General features: G+C 41.7%; 2 protein-coding genes across 3 annotated transcripts in view; both read left to right on the top strand.

The window, feature by feature from the left end:
* The window catches only part of LOC144683679 (uncharacterized), a 124,680-nt gene that overhangs the window by 12,317 nt on the left and 96,976 nt on the right, over nucleotides 1–15,387 (top strand). The window lies entirely within an intron of this gene.
* On the top strand, nucleotides 396–15,084 carry LOC144683670 (regulator of cell cycle RGCC-like). 2 transcript variants are annotated; one of them, XR_013577311.1, is made up of 6 exons: nucleotides 396–522; nucleotides 4,346–4,510; nucleotides 7,954–8,031; nucleotides 11,270–11,506; nucleotides 11,627–11,689; nucleotides 14,682–15,084. XR_013577311.1 is itself a non-coding variant. In XM_078546928.1 (5 exons), the coding sequence occupies exons 1-5, from the start codon at nucleotides 495–497 to the stop codon at nucleotides 14,690–14,692; spliced, it is 345 nt and encodes a 114-aa protein (XP_078403054.1). In that variant the 5' UTR covers nucleotides 396–494; the 3' UTR covers nucleotides 14,693–15,084. The 2 variants fall into 2 exon arrangements, 1 of the variants encoding a protein (XP_078403054.1); XM_078546928.1 differs by lacking the exon at nucleotides 11,270–11,506.

The raw sequence follows: 15,387 nt of genomic DNA, 5'->3' as shown, positions 1-15,387 counted from the left end.
TCATGGCTTTCAAAAGGGAATTGGGAAAAAAAATGCAGCACCACAGGGGAAGGTTGGGGGAGTAGGGCTAGGTGAGTTACTCTTGAAGAGAGCCAGCACAGGCTGGAAAGGCCGTATGGCCTCTTTCTGTGTTGTAAGTAACCTATGATTCTACGGTATTTTAAGCGGGAAGAAAAATAACTATAAGGGGCCTTCAGCCCCAGCAAGCTTCAGGACATTCAGACTGAAAGTTTATTAATTTAGGAACCTTCAGAGTGACTGGTGGAGATTCCGTGACGTGTAGGGGATTCCTTCGCATTTAAAATTTCTATGACATCAGGTAGTTTCCACCCCCACCCCACCTTCTGGGTTCTTGCTGATTGGCTGGGGCGCCCATCATTCAATACATCCTGGGATTATGATTGGTCCGTCAGGGCTATGAGGGCGGGAAGATGAGACGGATAAAAGGACAAGTCCCATGAAGGAAGTGAGAGAAGTGGAACTGAGCTATCAGCATGAGTTCATCTGATGCAGTCAAATCCGGTAAGAGACTGAGCTGGACCAAAATTGAGACTGGGACAGGCACTAAGCCTGGCATTGAGACTGAGTCTCGGACAGGAACTGAGACAGGCACCGGGACTAAGTCTCGGACAGGCACTGAGACTGGGACAGGCACTAAACCTGGCATTGAGACTGAGTCTGGGACTAGGACAGGCACAGGCATAGGGACTGGGACAGGCATTAAGCCTGGCATTGAGACTGAGTCTGGGACTGGGTCACTGACCTTGGCTTTGAGACTGACGGTGAAGCTGACACCGGGTCTAACACTGAAAATTGCTCAGAGTCACGCCTCGTTTTGTCTGTTCTCTAAGCCAATTGTTGCAGGTGTTAATCGTTGCACTGCTGAGAGGGATGAAGTTATTTAAAGTTACTGAGTCAGTGGTGAGACTGCGGCTGCTGAAGTCAGCATCGCTCTGCGATCGGCTAGCGCGCACAAGCTTGTTCCTCTACTGTAAACACATGCTACAAACTCTCTGCAGGTCTGGCGGTGACTGTGGAAGAGAAACAAAATTGATGTTTGGAGACTCACTTTTCCTCAACAGTGTTTCCCAATGCCGATGAAGGCTTGAAACGTCAACTCTTTGTTTCTCTCTCTACAGATACTGCCTGAGCTAGTGAGTATTTCCAGCATTTACTGTTTATATTTCAGATTTCCAGCATCCGCAATCCTTTGTATTTTCGTATTAGAGTTCCCCGAGCCTTGAGCCAGTCATAGTCTGTGGGGTCTGAAACTTTAAGATAAACTAACTGTTTCTGAGCACTCTCCCTGATAACATAGTGATCATTGCCGCTTAGAGTGTCTGTTAAAATTTGTCCTTGGGGCGTGGTTGGCAATAGTGAGGCAGCAACACAAAGCCCAGCCCTTGCTACCACGAAGGCATTGGGGTAAAACCTATAGTGTAGGACTGGAGTCACATTTATAGCAGACTGGGTAAGGGCTGCCAGGGTACCTCCCTGAAACCAGGTGGGTTTATTTTTGGACAATCTTGCAGTTTTTAATGTATTTTTTTGGTGTCAGCACAAAGATGACCAGATTTATAAACCTCGGTTGTAATTGGTGCTATCCGAAGGTATGATCATAACCACCACGCCCTAGCACAGAAGTGTGCCTGCACTGTGAAACCTCTACAAGTATACTAGGCAGTCAGAGGCCTCCAGTGGATCCAGTGATAGAAAGAGGTGATATTTTAAGGGCACATATTTTTGGACGTGGACCCCAGTTAAAAATTGCTGCTTCTAATTGCAAGAGGTCCCAAGATAAGTAGGGCTACTGATTGGATCTAATGACAGAAAAGTCACTTAAGGGCATTGAACATTTGCATGGGGTCTGTATTGAGATTGACACTGTCTAGGAGATAGTAGCCCACTTGATCGGCACCCTATCCACTAATTTAGACATTCACCCCTCCACTACTGACGAACAGTGGCAACAATGTGTACCATCTGCAAGATGCACTACAGCAACTTGCCAAGCCTCCTTCAATCTCTCAAGCCTCTGACCGCTAACATCTAGAAGAAAAAGTGAAGCATGGGAACACCACCACCTGGAAGTTGCCCTCCAAGTCACTCACCATCCTGACTTGGAATTATATCACCGTTCCTTCACTCACTGGGTCAAAATCCTGGAATTCCCTCCCTAACACCACATGGACTGCAGTGGTTCAAGAAGGCAGCTCACCACCACCTTCTCAAGGGCTGTTAGGGATGGGCAATACGTGCTGGCCTAGCCAGTGACTTTCATTACTTGAAAATGAAATATTAACAATCTATAATAAAACCAGCTGCCTACACCTGCCACCTCCAAGCATTCAATTCCAGAGCTGACTGCTGCAAGTTGCCTGGACATTCTGAGATTAAGGTTTAGATTAAGGACTGTGTATTAAGTGTTGCAGAGTATTCACAAGTCTTGTGCTGAGAACTTATTCATGATGTGAGGATAAAAACCTCTTACACTCCTTTTAAAATCTCCATGGATCTCATCAACAAAACCTGATTGAATGATGTTGGCATGGGCAGATGTAGCAAGGTTGGAAGAGTTTATAATTCTTAGCTAAATGGGCTGCGGTGATCCAGAGTTAATCTGGGCTATATCCTGGATTGGAATCATTTTAATGATTTTATTCAAGGCTTTGTGCTATGCACCATATTTGGAAAAAAAGATATCTGTCAATCAGTTGCAATGGTATGTTTTATAGTGAGGTCGTGGTGCAGTGGTATTATTACTGGACTGGTAATCCAGATTTAGGTAATGCTTTGGGGGCCTGGATTCAAATCCCACCACAGTAGATGGTGGAATTTGAATTCAATTAAAATCTGGACTTTAAAGTCTAATGATGACCATTAAAATAAAAAACATTGTCAGAAAAACCTAATGTCCTTTAGGGAAGGAAATCTACCATCCTTACCTGAACTGGCCCACATGTGACTCCAGACCCACGGCAATGTGATTGATTCTTGAATGCCCTCTGAAATTACCTAGCAAGCCACTCAGTTCAAGGGCAATTGGGGATGAGCAATAAGTGCTGACCTAGCCAGTGATGCCCACATCCCATGAATGAATTGAGAAAAAAATTAATTCTGGGAGGTTGGAATATATCTTATCCTTCTGTCACCTTCAGACACCAGGGCTGTAACAGAGGTCAGAATTCAAGTCTTGTTCTGGCTACATCATCATCTTTCATGACCTCAGGACATCCAAAGCAGCTTTAAAGTGAATTAAATTCAACAATCAATTTACATGTAACAAAATCCCACAGGCAGCAATGAGGTAATGAATGACCAAATAATCTTTTTTAGTGATGATCTTGATTGAGGGTTAAATATTGAATGGGACACTTGGGAGAACTTCCCTGTTCTTCTTTGAAGTCATGCTTTGGGATCTTATATGCTCGCCTGAGAGGACAGACAGGGGATCTGAAAGACTGCACCTCTGAGAAAGCAGCACTTGCTCAGTACTGCATTGAGTGTCAGCCTGGATGGTGTACTTATGTGTCTGGAGTAGAACTTGAACCCATATTTTTCTGACTCAGAGATGGGACTGACACTGAGCCACAACTGCTAATCTTTTTGTTCTTTTTTATTCTTTCATGGGATGTGGGCGTCACTGGCAAGGCCAGCATTTGTTGCCCATCCCTAATGAAACATATAAACTAGGAGCAGGAGTAGGCCATTCAGCCCTTCGAGCCTGCTCTGCCATTCAATATGATCATGGCTGATCCTCTATCTCAATGCCATATTCCCACTTTCTCTCCATACCCCTTGATGCCCCTAATATCCAAAAATGTACCAATTTATTTCTTGAATATACTCAGTGACCCGGCCTCCACAGTCCTCTATGGTGAATAATTCCACAGATTGACCACCCTCTGAGTGAAGAAATCTTTCCTCATCTCAGTCGTAAATGGCCTGCCTCGTATGCTGAGACTGTGGCCCCTGGTTCTAGGCTCCCCGACCAGGGAAACATCCTCCCTGCATCCAGTCTGTCTAGCCCTGTTAGAATTTTATACGTTTCAATTAGATCCCCTCTCATTCTTCTAAACTCTAGTGAATACTGGCCCAGTCGAACCAATCTCTCTTTATATGACAGTCCTGCCATCCTTGGTATCAGCCTAGTGAATCTTCGCTGCACTCCCTCTACGGTGTTATGAAATGGCTGTATAAATTGAAGCACAAAACCTACAAAGTACATTTGAATTTTTTGATATTGGATGGCAAAGGTTATTATTTTTAATGTCAGTGTGAACATGTTAAGACTATTGCATTTTAAAAAGCAACTTAGCTAAATGTGAATTTTTAAAACTTTCAGTGTGTAACGAGGATGAATTTGATGCTGTGCTGAGTGAATTCAATATAGTCATGGAAGACCTCTCCTGCTCTGCAAAGAATGGTGTTCAGTATGAGGAACACTTGAATCAAATGAAAAAGATAAGTGCTACCAGTGCTGCTGACAGTGGAATCGATGACTCGGAGAGTGAGTAATGCAGAGTTTTATTAGCCATTTGCTAGCCCCTTGGGAATGGGAGGGCTGGGGTAACAATTGTATTCTACTGTTACAGTTCAGATGTTTTTTTTAAAATTCAAAATGGTCCAAATGGCATAATTTTGATATTTTGATGCCTCCAGGTCTTGGGGTTTGCTCACAGTGTGCTGTGGACTCACTGCTGACTAAACATGAATACAGTGGCAGTCTTTACTTTGCAAGGAAGTGAAGCAGAGGTTCATAGTTGGCAGGAGATGTTTGTTTTGGGGATTGCAAGAGGAGACTGGTGTGGCCACAGAACTGTTGCTGTGTTGGTTTGGGAATACATTCTTCAATGGTCATATTTATAAAAAGGTGACTGAACTCATGGGGGAGAAAGGATCAGAAGGATTTGCTGATGGGGTTAGATGAAGAAGGTTGGGAGGAGACCCATGTGGAGCATAAACTGGCATTGAGCTGTTGGGCCATATGGCCTGTTTCTTGTGGTGTATATAACATGTAATTCTATGTTAATGGTTTTGGAGGCAGATGGCATTTTAAATAAAAAAAATAATTCTTGAGATGTAGATGTGGCTGACAAAGCCAATATTCATTTCCCATACAAAAATAAAAATACCTGGAAAAACTCAGCAGGTCTGACAGCATCTGTGGAGAGGAACACAGTTAACGTTTCGAGTCCGTATGACTCTTCAACAGAAGATTCATTTCCCATCCCTAGATGCACTACGAAGGTGGTGGTTGCCTTCTTGAATGGTTAACCTTGGGGCTTGCTAGATTATTATGGAAGGCTGTTAAGAGTCAATCACACTGCTGCGGGACTAGGGTCACGTATAAGCCAGACTGGATAAAGACAGCAGGTTTTCGTCCCTAAAAGAAAATAGTGAACTAGTTGACTATTTACAACAATCCAACAGCTTCCTGGTGAGATACCAGATCTGGTTTCTCCAGACTGAATTCAATTTCTGAAATTGCCATGGTGGGGCTTAAACTAGCATCTGAAATGTTAATCCAGGCCTCTTGGTCACTAAGATGAAAGCAGAATACTGTGAATGCCTGTAAATCTGAAATAAAAACAGAAAATGCTGGAAAAACTCAGCAGGCCTGGCAGCATTTGTGAAGAGAGAAACAGAGTTAATATTTCGAGTCTGTAATACTCTTCTTCAGTGCTGTCCAGCATTTTCTATTTTTACCTCTGGATTACTAGTCCAATAACATAACACTTACTGTACCCATAGTGCAAATTGAGTTGGCTGCCAAGGCTCCACTTGAACCAGTACTAGCTGCTAATGTTGCTCAATGCATGGCCGCACTATGGTTTGCTCAGTCCCCAAGGAAAAGCTTTATACTGTTATACCTCAAAATCAGTCTCTTAGTGTTTCCATTTTTATAAAGTTATTTCGGATGCCGTTTCCCAATTTATTAACTGCCCAAAGCAAAAGTTTCACAGTTCTATGTAAATGTCTTTTCCCCTGGTCTGAAGCAAAGTGTCAATGCAATATTTCTGCAGTAACTAAAATTTGCTTAAATTTGTTTTGTGGTATTTAATCTGGCAAATGTTGCCACTTATTGATAGCAATGGGAAAAGAAAATGCAATTGAGCATTTCCTGGATATCAATAAAATAATTGCGGGTTCGAGAACAATAAGTTCTAACATTAACAAATACCAATTACTGTTCACTGTAACTCTAAAATGCACATGTTGCCATTTATTCTTTCAGATAGAATTGGGTTTCTATTGGTGTTAAAATCTGTACCATGCCATCGGGATGAGATTCAATAAACATTTACATTTATCCTATTATTAGTTCCAATCTGCCTCCATTTTTTCACTCCATTGAAACATTAATCTCCTTTTACAGACAAAAATCTTTTTATTAGAATGCGTTTTACCGACTAGAATGAATAATTTTCAAGTTGTAAGTTTGGTTGCTATGCTGCACTGTTGGACCACCTATCGAATAGGACATTAAAATCATGCTTCATCTACCCTCTCAGATGAATGTGAAAGATCCCATGATACTTTCTGAAGGAGAACAAGGGAGTTCTCCCTAGTGTCCTGGCCATTATTTATTCCTCAATCAACATCTTGAAAGTAGATTAACTGCTTATTATCGTCTTGCTAATTGTGGAACTGGGTGTGCAAAATGTCTGCTGCATTTTCTAAATTACAACAGTGACTAAACTTCAACATGCACTTCATTGGTTGCAGAGTTTTGGAATGTCCTGAGGTTGTGCAAGAATTTTTTTTTCTTGGGATTAATTTTGTTAGTGATAACATGAATTAGGGTGGGGTAGCAACACACCCCATGTCACTGCCTATCATAGTCAAGCCTAGTTACTTGCCTTCCATATGTGGGAGTGTCTTCGGCTGATAAGCCTCTGATCAAACTTGCTGGAAGAATTAATGTACTCGTTGATCCTACTGCATTGAAACAATGGGCTGGCAATTTTAACCTAACCCTCCCATGAGGGAGCTGACAGGTTTGGGTGCAACATTGGTTTTATAGCCCGCCTAATTTTATCCTCATTGGAGTCATTGGGTTAAGTGTAAAAACAGGAACCCATCCAATCCCATGGGTTTCCCCTCGGTGAATTAGATTAAAATTACCCCATGCATGTGGAAGTTTCTGTGTACACCCTAACCAATTCTATCAGTCCTTATTTAGTGTTGCTTTTTAGATCTTCTTTTGACCCTGGTTATGATGTGCAACCTGTTTAATAATGCGTATCATAATCTGCTTCATGTGTAGAATTCTCATGAGAATTTGCCAACTTGGTCTGAAATTGGATTGTAAAATGCACACAGGGGTTAATGCCAGATCATCAGTTTCATATGCCTGAGCTAAAATATCCTGACAATTAAAATGGTTCTTAAGCATGCTAATTGTTTCTCTTCCTCCTCAAGGAAAGGGGGGGAAAACATGCGTATTTTTGGCCTGCTTTAAGTGTACTGCTTTGCAGTATCACTTCATGCATGTGGTCACTATGCATTAGACAAGAATGAGTCATATTCACTTTCAATCCAGACATGAGAGACACTATTCATATAGACCAAAGCACCTCATAGGCAATTAAGTACTCTTGAAGTTTAGTCACTGTTGTAATGCAGGGACACACAATAGTTAATGTATGCACAGTAAGATCCCACAAATAGCAATGAGATGCATCAGTGGTTAAGATGAGCTAAACATCCTGTTTGTGTTGTAGGATTGGGGAAAAAAATATCTTGATGAGGACTGGAAATGTTAGAATACATAATCTAAAAAGTGTTCTCATTCTGGAACTTTGACAGAATAGACTCCACTGCTGCAGCAGACTGATCTGTGAAATCAGAGCTGACCTAGATATTGAGTTCATCTAAAAAGAGTATGATTCTGGGTAAACAGCAGAACAAAAGCAACACTCTCAGATCTCTGACTTTTTTTACTGACAGGTATGGCCTCATCTGCTGGCAGCAGCTTAAGCTGTAGTATTGAGAAACTGAACTCTGTGGGCACAACAACATCCAAAGGTAGGAAATAAATAACTTACATTATTAAAGCCTCCTAGCTTTGCTTTTGGTACTCCTGCAGTGGTGGCAGCAATGCCTAGATACCTGTGATGATAAGTAACTACAAGTGCAGGTTAGTGACTCATGCTATCTTTCATCACCCCATGTTGGAGTGACACCTATCTTTATTCGAATTGTACATTGTGGGCATGAAGGTATGTTTAAGTCACTGTGATGTCACTTATTGTTCTAGAACCCTCAATCATTTTAGTGCTATCCGGGAAATGACGTGTAGTTGGTTACTTCCAATGAATTCCCCAGTTGCAGGAGTTGGTAATTGGGTCATACGTTAATGTGGGACCACTAAGCCCAAATTGCAACTGTCCCTTCCTGTGCCTTCGAACTCAAGATCTACACCCCAACAACAAGGTTTCCCTCCCTACCTTTCACATTCAGCAGGGGATGTAGGTGTCTTGCTTTCATTTATTTCCCCATCTCAGCTGGCTTTTTGATCTTCTCCACCTTCTTCCCAACAGAGTCTCTCTCTATCTCTCCTCTAAAAGGTTCACTCGCTTTCCGCATGTCCACATTTTATCACCACAGCTCTCTCCATTTCCTCAAGGCCATCTTTTGCTTTCTCTACCATGAGTGAGTGGATCTCACTCAATCTTTTTTCTCTCTCTCAAAGATTCCTTTCTCTTTTCAGTTCCTTCCACCTTCACTCTGTGGTAATGTTGAGGCACCAACAGCCAGAAATTTATTCCATGGTGATAAGCCTCTGTGTATCTGCACATCAGGCTCATTACCTATTATGAGGTAAGCATATTCATGCCCAGTTGCCATGGATCATGGGCTGCATGATCTCTCTTATCAGTCGTGGTCATTTATATAAGAGGCATGTACATATTGTACCTTTACGATGGGCTTCCCAATAAGGGTCTGGTGTTGAGGGTTGATGGCTGGGTTGAGATTGCCAAGCATTGAAGAGAGATATAACTGAGTCCAAAGCATTTGGAAGTCTTTATGGGTGTTTTGTGTTTGGGGAGATGGTGGGGTGGTGGTGGTGGTGGTGTGATGCGAGGGGTCAAATTGGAGGCATATTAATGGTTAAATTTATAATTACATTGCTGGTTTGTCAAATTGATATGTCTAATATTTTACAAATATAATTCTTACACAGCTTAGTAAAGAAGGAGCGATTTATTATCCAGAATATTTTTTTTGGCACAATGATTAAGATCAAATTGGTTCTGATTATCTTATGGGATAGCAATCTCTGGGAGCTGATTCTAGGCTGTGATTGGTTAAGGGGCTCTCCAGTTCTGCAATCTGACCCTTAGAAGTGGTGCCAGGATATTGCAGCATTATTTTCACATACTTACACAGATGCAAGTTTTAATAGTTACTGAATCAATGAACCCCAACATAACTCTGTTCCAGTTTCTTACTCATCTCCCTGGAGGGGACCAATTCCTGCTAACACATGGATGTAAATAGTTTCTGATACCTCATTCAAGCCTGAGATTGGATAGAGAGCTAGGCTTTTGGCTATGGAGATATCATGGCTGATCCTGATCTTTTCCGTGAGTTTTTCCAGTAGGGGTATTTCTAATCAGAGCTGAAATCCTGTCTTTCTACACTCGCCCGCTATGGGCTTTGTGCCAATGGTATCACTCTGAGAACAGCCCTGGGTGAGATCAGTACCTACTCCAGATCCTCCTGCTTTATATGGCTCAGTACTTGCTCAGACACGCTTTCTAGTTAACACTGTTAAATTATTACCAAGAATTTGTATACAGAAATGACTTGGATACTAAAATGAACAGTAATCTCCCATGGGAGAGGAGTGGAGGCCGAAAGGGCAGCTAAGGGATTTAGATAAATTATACAATTGGGCACAGAAGTGCCAAATTAAAAACCGTGAAACATGAAATACTGCAATGAGCAAAATAAAAGGTGTGTTATTAATATATAAACAATTGAATTGGCATGAGGAGACTAAAGAATTTGGAATAATTGCTTCAAATGCCTGGACAATTTGGCAAAGCAATTAGTAAGTGATAAAATATACAGGGTGAACAGCAGTATACAGAGTTGATGGTAAGCCATTAACATTCATGAAACATACCATGCTTGAATAATTACATTCATTTTACTCGCTAACACCCCTTAAAGAGTATAAAGAAGAACAATAAGACTGTGTTTTTCTAGAATAGGAATTATGGGGATGATTTGATAGAGGGGTTTAAAAAATTTATGAAGGGATCAGAGGGAGGAGGTAGAAACGGACTATTTCCAATGGTTAGAGGGTGAAGAACAAGGGACAGGGATGTTTGATTAGATGTAAGAGATGAAGATATTCTCTGGTTCAACCTTTGGTATCCTTAATTACAATTAGATGCTGATTGCAGATAATTGCTGGGATATAATGGAGCCCCGGGAACTCAGAAGGAGTAGAAATTCTTCTCAGGGACTGGCACAAAACTGACAGCATTGGATGGGCTGCCCATTATACACAGCCCCTGATATTCATTTCTGTATTTTTATTTCTTTGTCCATTACAAAATGAAGCATTTTAAACATAATGAATTATGACCTTGTTTTACTTCAAATGAAGTACATAAAATTCTACAGGCCTATTTCTTCACGCTTCTTGCTAAAACTTGGTCTTTTAATGGATTGAAGATGAATATTCTTGGTATCCCGGGTCTTAAGAGCTTTTAATCGGCTTCTAGGTGGAGCAAGAACAGAGCTGAGGAAATTCCTGAGCCTGATATTAGCAAATACATCTTTGCTCAGAGTGTTTGGAACAATCTGCCATAACAATCTGTGCAGCTTTAACACAATAGAATTATTGAACCTACATATCGTTACATTAAAAAATTTGAATCCCTCCATGGTCTCACTCTCCTATCTCTGTGATACCCTCCAGCTCTACAACCCTCCAGGAACCCTGTATTCCTTTAACTCTAACCTCTTGTGTATCCCTTGCTTCCATTGATGGCCGTACCATCTGCCATCTGGGCAGTAAGTTCTGGAATTCTCTCTCTAACAATCTCAATCCCTCTACCACTCTTTCCTTCTTTAGGATGTTCCTTAAAACCTACCCTTTTGGCTGAGTTTTGGGTTACTGTTCTAATATTTCCTTATGTGACCCATTCGCATAATGTGGGTATAACTGGCAAGGCCAGCATTTACTGTCCACCCCTAATTGCCCTTGAGAAGTTGGAGGTGATCCATTGTAGTTTTTGTGGTAAAGATTCTTCCGGGATTTTGGCCAGTGGTGGTGAAGAGACAGTGATATGTTTCCAAATCAGGTTGGTGTGTGATCTGGAGCAAAACCTGGAGGCTGTGATGCTGTTCCCAAGCATGTGCTGCCCTTGTTCTTCTAGGTGGCAGAGGTTGAGGATTTGGGAGGTGCTGTCAAAGGAGCCTTGGAGTTGCTGCAATGCATCTTTTTGCAGATTGCTCTTGTGAAGCACCTTAAGATGTTTTGGTACATTAAAGGCGCCATACTTGTTGTTGCTGTGGGTTAGTCGGGTCCTGAAAGAGGGGCTGAATTATCTTTTTGAGTTATTCTCAACCCACAGATTAATATGTGTTTTTTCTTCTTAAGCCAAACTTGGTGACACAAGAGAATTGGAGGATTTTATTGCAGACCTGGACCAGACGTTAGCAGGTACATAATTTTTTGAATAAGTTTTTTGATAACTCTAAAAGGGTGTATTTACAATCTGCATTTCCACTTGTTTAATCCTCTCCCTGGAAGAATAGAATAGCAATAGGTGACCATGACTGGACTGAGTTGCTGTCACCTCCCATTGCTTTTTTTGGCTGCCACAAAGATTCTTCACCTACACTCAACTATGGATCTTCTGCCTTGTTGCCCAGATATGACAGGTTTAAAGCTATTCCGCATTAGTAAACCTGCTCTATATCAAGGATGATTTTACATTCCCTGCTTGGTAACGTTTCAGTTTAGGTTCTGCTAGAACCAGTTGGCTCCAGATCCATTGTAACCTTGATTCAGATATGGTTTCAAGAGTTGAATGTCAAAAGGGAGGAGAGTAGCTGGCTTCTACATTGGGACCCTTTCGGTTGAGCCTGGAACCATCTTGGTTATAGTTGTCAGAGGCCAATCTTCACACCCATAGAACCATAGAAAAGTTACAGCACAGAAGGAGGCCATTCAGCCCATCTTGTCCATGCCAGCCCGAGGACACCCAGGTGCCCTTTCTAATCCCACCTTCCTGCACCTGGCCCATAGCCCTGCAGCTTACAGCACTTTAGGTGCAGATCCAGGTACTTTTTAAAAGAGTTTAAAGTTTCTGCCTCTACCACCAACTTGGGCAGCGAATTCCAGACACCCACTACCCTCTGTGTACAAAAGTTCTTTCTCATGTCCCCCTACACCTTCTACCACCCCTAGGACAAATCAGCAGGAAGTATCTGAGGCCCAATTAGCTTCAGCAATGATCTTCCCTTCATCATAATGGGAGAGTTTGGAAAATATCTCTGACAATTACACGTTTTCAGCTTATTATTTTTTTTCAATTCTTTTATGGGATGTGGCTTGGCCAGCATTTATTACCCATCCCAATTGCCCTTGAGAAGGTGGTGGTGAGCTGCCTCCATGCACTGCTGCAGTTCTATGCTTACAATTGCAGGTGAGATGTTGACACAGCAGTAATGTCATTGGTTTAGTAATCCTGAAGCCCAGGCAAATTCTCTGGGGCAATGGGTTCAAATCCCACTGTGGTAGCTGGTGGAATTTAAATTCAGCAGGCAGCCTTCGATACTCAGCTTAGAGAAAGAGTTGGACAGTTTCTCAGGTTGGCTGTGCTGCAATTGTCATGTAGTTACCATCTTGAAAAAGGAAAAATCCAATCACCTCTTGCTAACAACGAACTTTGCTAAGCTTCCCACCATCAAAATGTTGCTGTTGACCTCAACATTAACTGGACTAGCCTTTTCAAAACCACTGCTACATGAACAGGGTAGATAACCTTACATCCCAAGAACAAATACTTAAAATTACAGGGGAGATGTTGTCGTAATGGTAATGTCACTAGCCTAGTAATCTAGAAGCCCAGGCTAATGTTCTGAGGCTGAGGGTTCAAATATCACCATGGCAGCTGGTGGAATTTAAATTCAATTAATAAATCTGCAATTGAAAAGCTCCCATGAAACCATCATTGTTTGTCATTTTAAAAAAAAAAGTTCACTAATGCCCTTTAGGGAAGCAAATTTGCCATCCTTACCCTGTCCGGCCTACATGTGACTCCATATCCACAGCAATGTGGTTGACTCTTAACTGCCCACTAAACTGGCAGAGCAAGCCACTCAGTTCCAGGACAGTTAGGAATGGGCACCAAATGCTGGCTTTGCCAGTGACTCCCACCTCCCATGAAAGAATAAAGAAAAAAAAATGATGCTTATAATTAAGCTCCCCATTAATCTTTACAAAAGACAAATTATCCTTTTTACTTTATTGGACAAAAGAAAGGTGAACATTTATATATATCCACAGGGCATTCTGAAGCATTTTACAGCCAATGAAGTATTTTTTTGAAGTGAAGTCAGTATTTTAATGTGGGAAAAATGGCAGCCAATTTGCAAACAGCAAGCTGCTACAAACAGCAATGAGATACTGATCAGACAATCTGTTTTAGTGATGTGGTTGAGGGATAAATATTGACCAGGACACTGAGGAGAACTCTCCACCTTTTCTTTACCATCTTTTACATCCACCTGAGAGGCTAAAAGGGTGCTTGGTTTAAGTCTTATCCAAAATACGGCACCTCCAACAGTGTGGCACATCCTCAGTTGGGTATCAATTTGTATGGCACCCATTAGAGTAGCGCAGGGGAGTTCGCCCTGGTGTCCAGGTTAATATTTGCACCTCAACCACATCCCTAAAGCAGATTATGTGGTCATAATCTTATCACTGTTTGTGGTAACTTGTCCTGCCAAAATTGGTGGCCCTCTTTCCTGCATTACAACACTGATCACACTTCAAAAATGGTTCAATGGCTCTAAAATACTTTTGGATGCCCTAAGGTTGTGAAAGGTGCTACTTAAATGGAAGTCTTTGTTTCTGACACCTACAGTTTGCAGGTGCAATAATAAAACAGTTTGGGTTGTAGTTTCACTATATCTCCCTCCTTCCACTGGCTCATATCCTCCCATTCTAAAGTGTTAAACTTCAAGGGTTAGGCTAAGCTAACAAACACCTAAAGAATTTCCCTGCGGGCTAGAATGCTTTCACTAATTTGCTATGAAAAATAAAAATAATGATTTTGGGGGATTACCATAATTGCCTTTTGCATATATATCTATGAGGATTACAGAGTACTGAACAACTACTCATTATCTCCCACAGCCTTACCATACAGATGAACCAAATAATTGGGTGGGGCTGCGACAGTTTGCCTTCTGATTTGACGTGATATGATGAAACCCTGCCCTGGAAGAATGCTTCATTCCTCTAGGCAGAGGCACTTTTAGACAGGAATTGTAATGTAGCTTTGAAGAGTCTTTTTCAAACCTTGTTATTCTTTGTGATAGTTTACACTGCATTTAACAAACACAGCCTGTAATGAACTGCCTTCCTTCTCCACTTCTAATTTGCCTGGTACAATGTACCGTAAACATTCTTTTTCCTGTTTCAGAGATGATGTAACTGGAGATGAGGCACGTTCACAAGGAACCATAGCGCTTGAAGAGGCTTTGCTGACCGGATGCAACCTTGGACAAGTTTGGCCTCTCATGCTCCAATACTCGCTTGCAAAGCTGACACAAAGCATGCTAGCGGAACTGTATAGGGGATGTTGCTGCCTTGTGCAGATGACAGACCTGCACAGGAAGGAGATTGCATTGCAAACTGATTCAGTTTTACTTTTTCGCAGTAAACTTCCTATGTGAAAGCAGCATTGAGTTCTATAGCACACAGGAGGCAGCCAGCAATCTTAACACCATCTGGTTCCTGCTTCAAAACTGGAGACCTACTTACTTGTACAGTTTGTAAAGTAACTATTTATCTATTTGAAACCAATAAAATATTTGAGCTCTGCATATTTTGCCTTCTGAGTTAATTCTTCTCTAAACACTGTGGGATATATAGCTACCTTGTGTGGCAGCACAAAGAGGTGATGGTGAAATGAACTGCCGGTCCCCTATCACATGTTTCTCTCCTCCAAGCGCATAATCTAGGCTGACATGTCAGTACAGCACTGAAGGAGTGCAGCACTGTCAGAAATAGTCTTTCTCACAAAATATTAAAATGAGACCCCATTTGCCCTCAAGTGGACATAAAAGATCCCACGGAACTACTGGAAGAGGGATTCTCCCACTTTGTTATCCAATATATAACCCTCA

Source organism: Cetorhinus maximus, chromosome 8, assembly GCF_964194155.1.
Source record: "Cetorhinus maximus chromosome 8, sCetMax3.hap1.1, whole genome shotgun sequence".
Lineage (NCBI taxonomy): Eukaryota > Metazoa > Chordata > Chondrichthyes > Lamniformes > Cetorhinidae > Cetorhinus > Cetorhinus maximus.
Note: the sequence above shows the minus strand (reverse complement) of the source record. Positions and strands in the feature narration are given on the sequence as shown.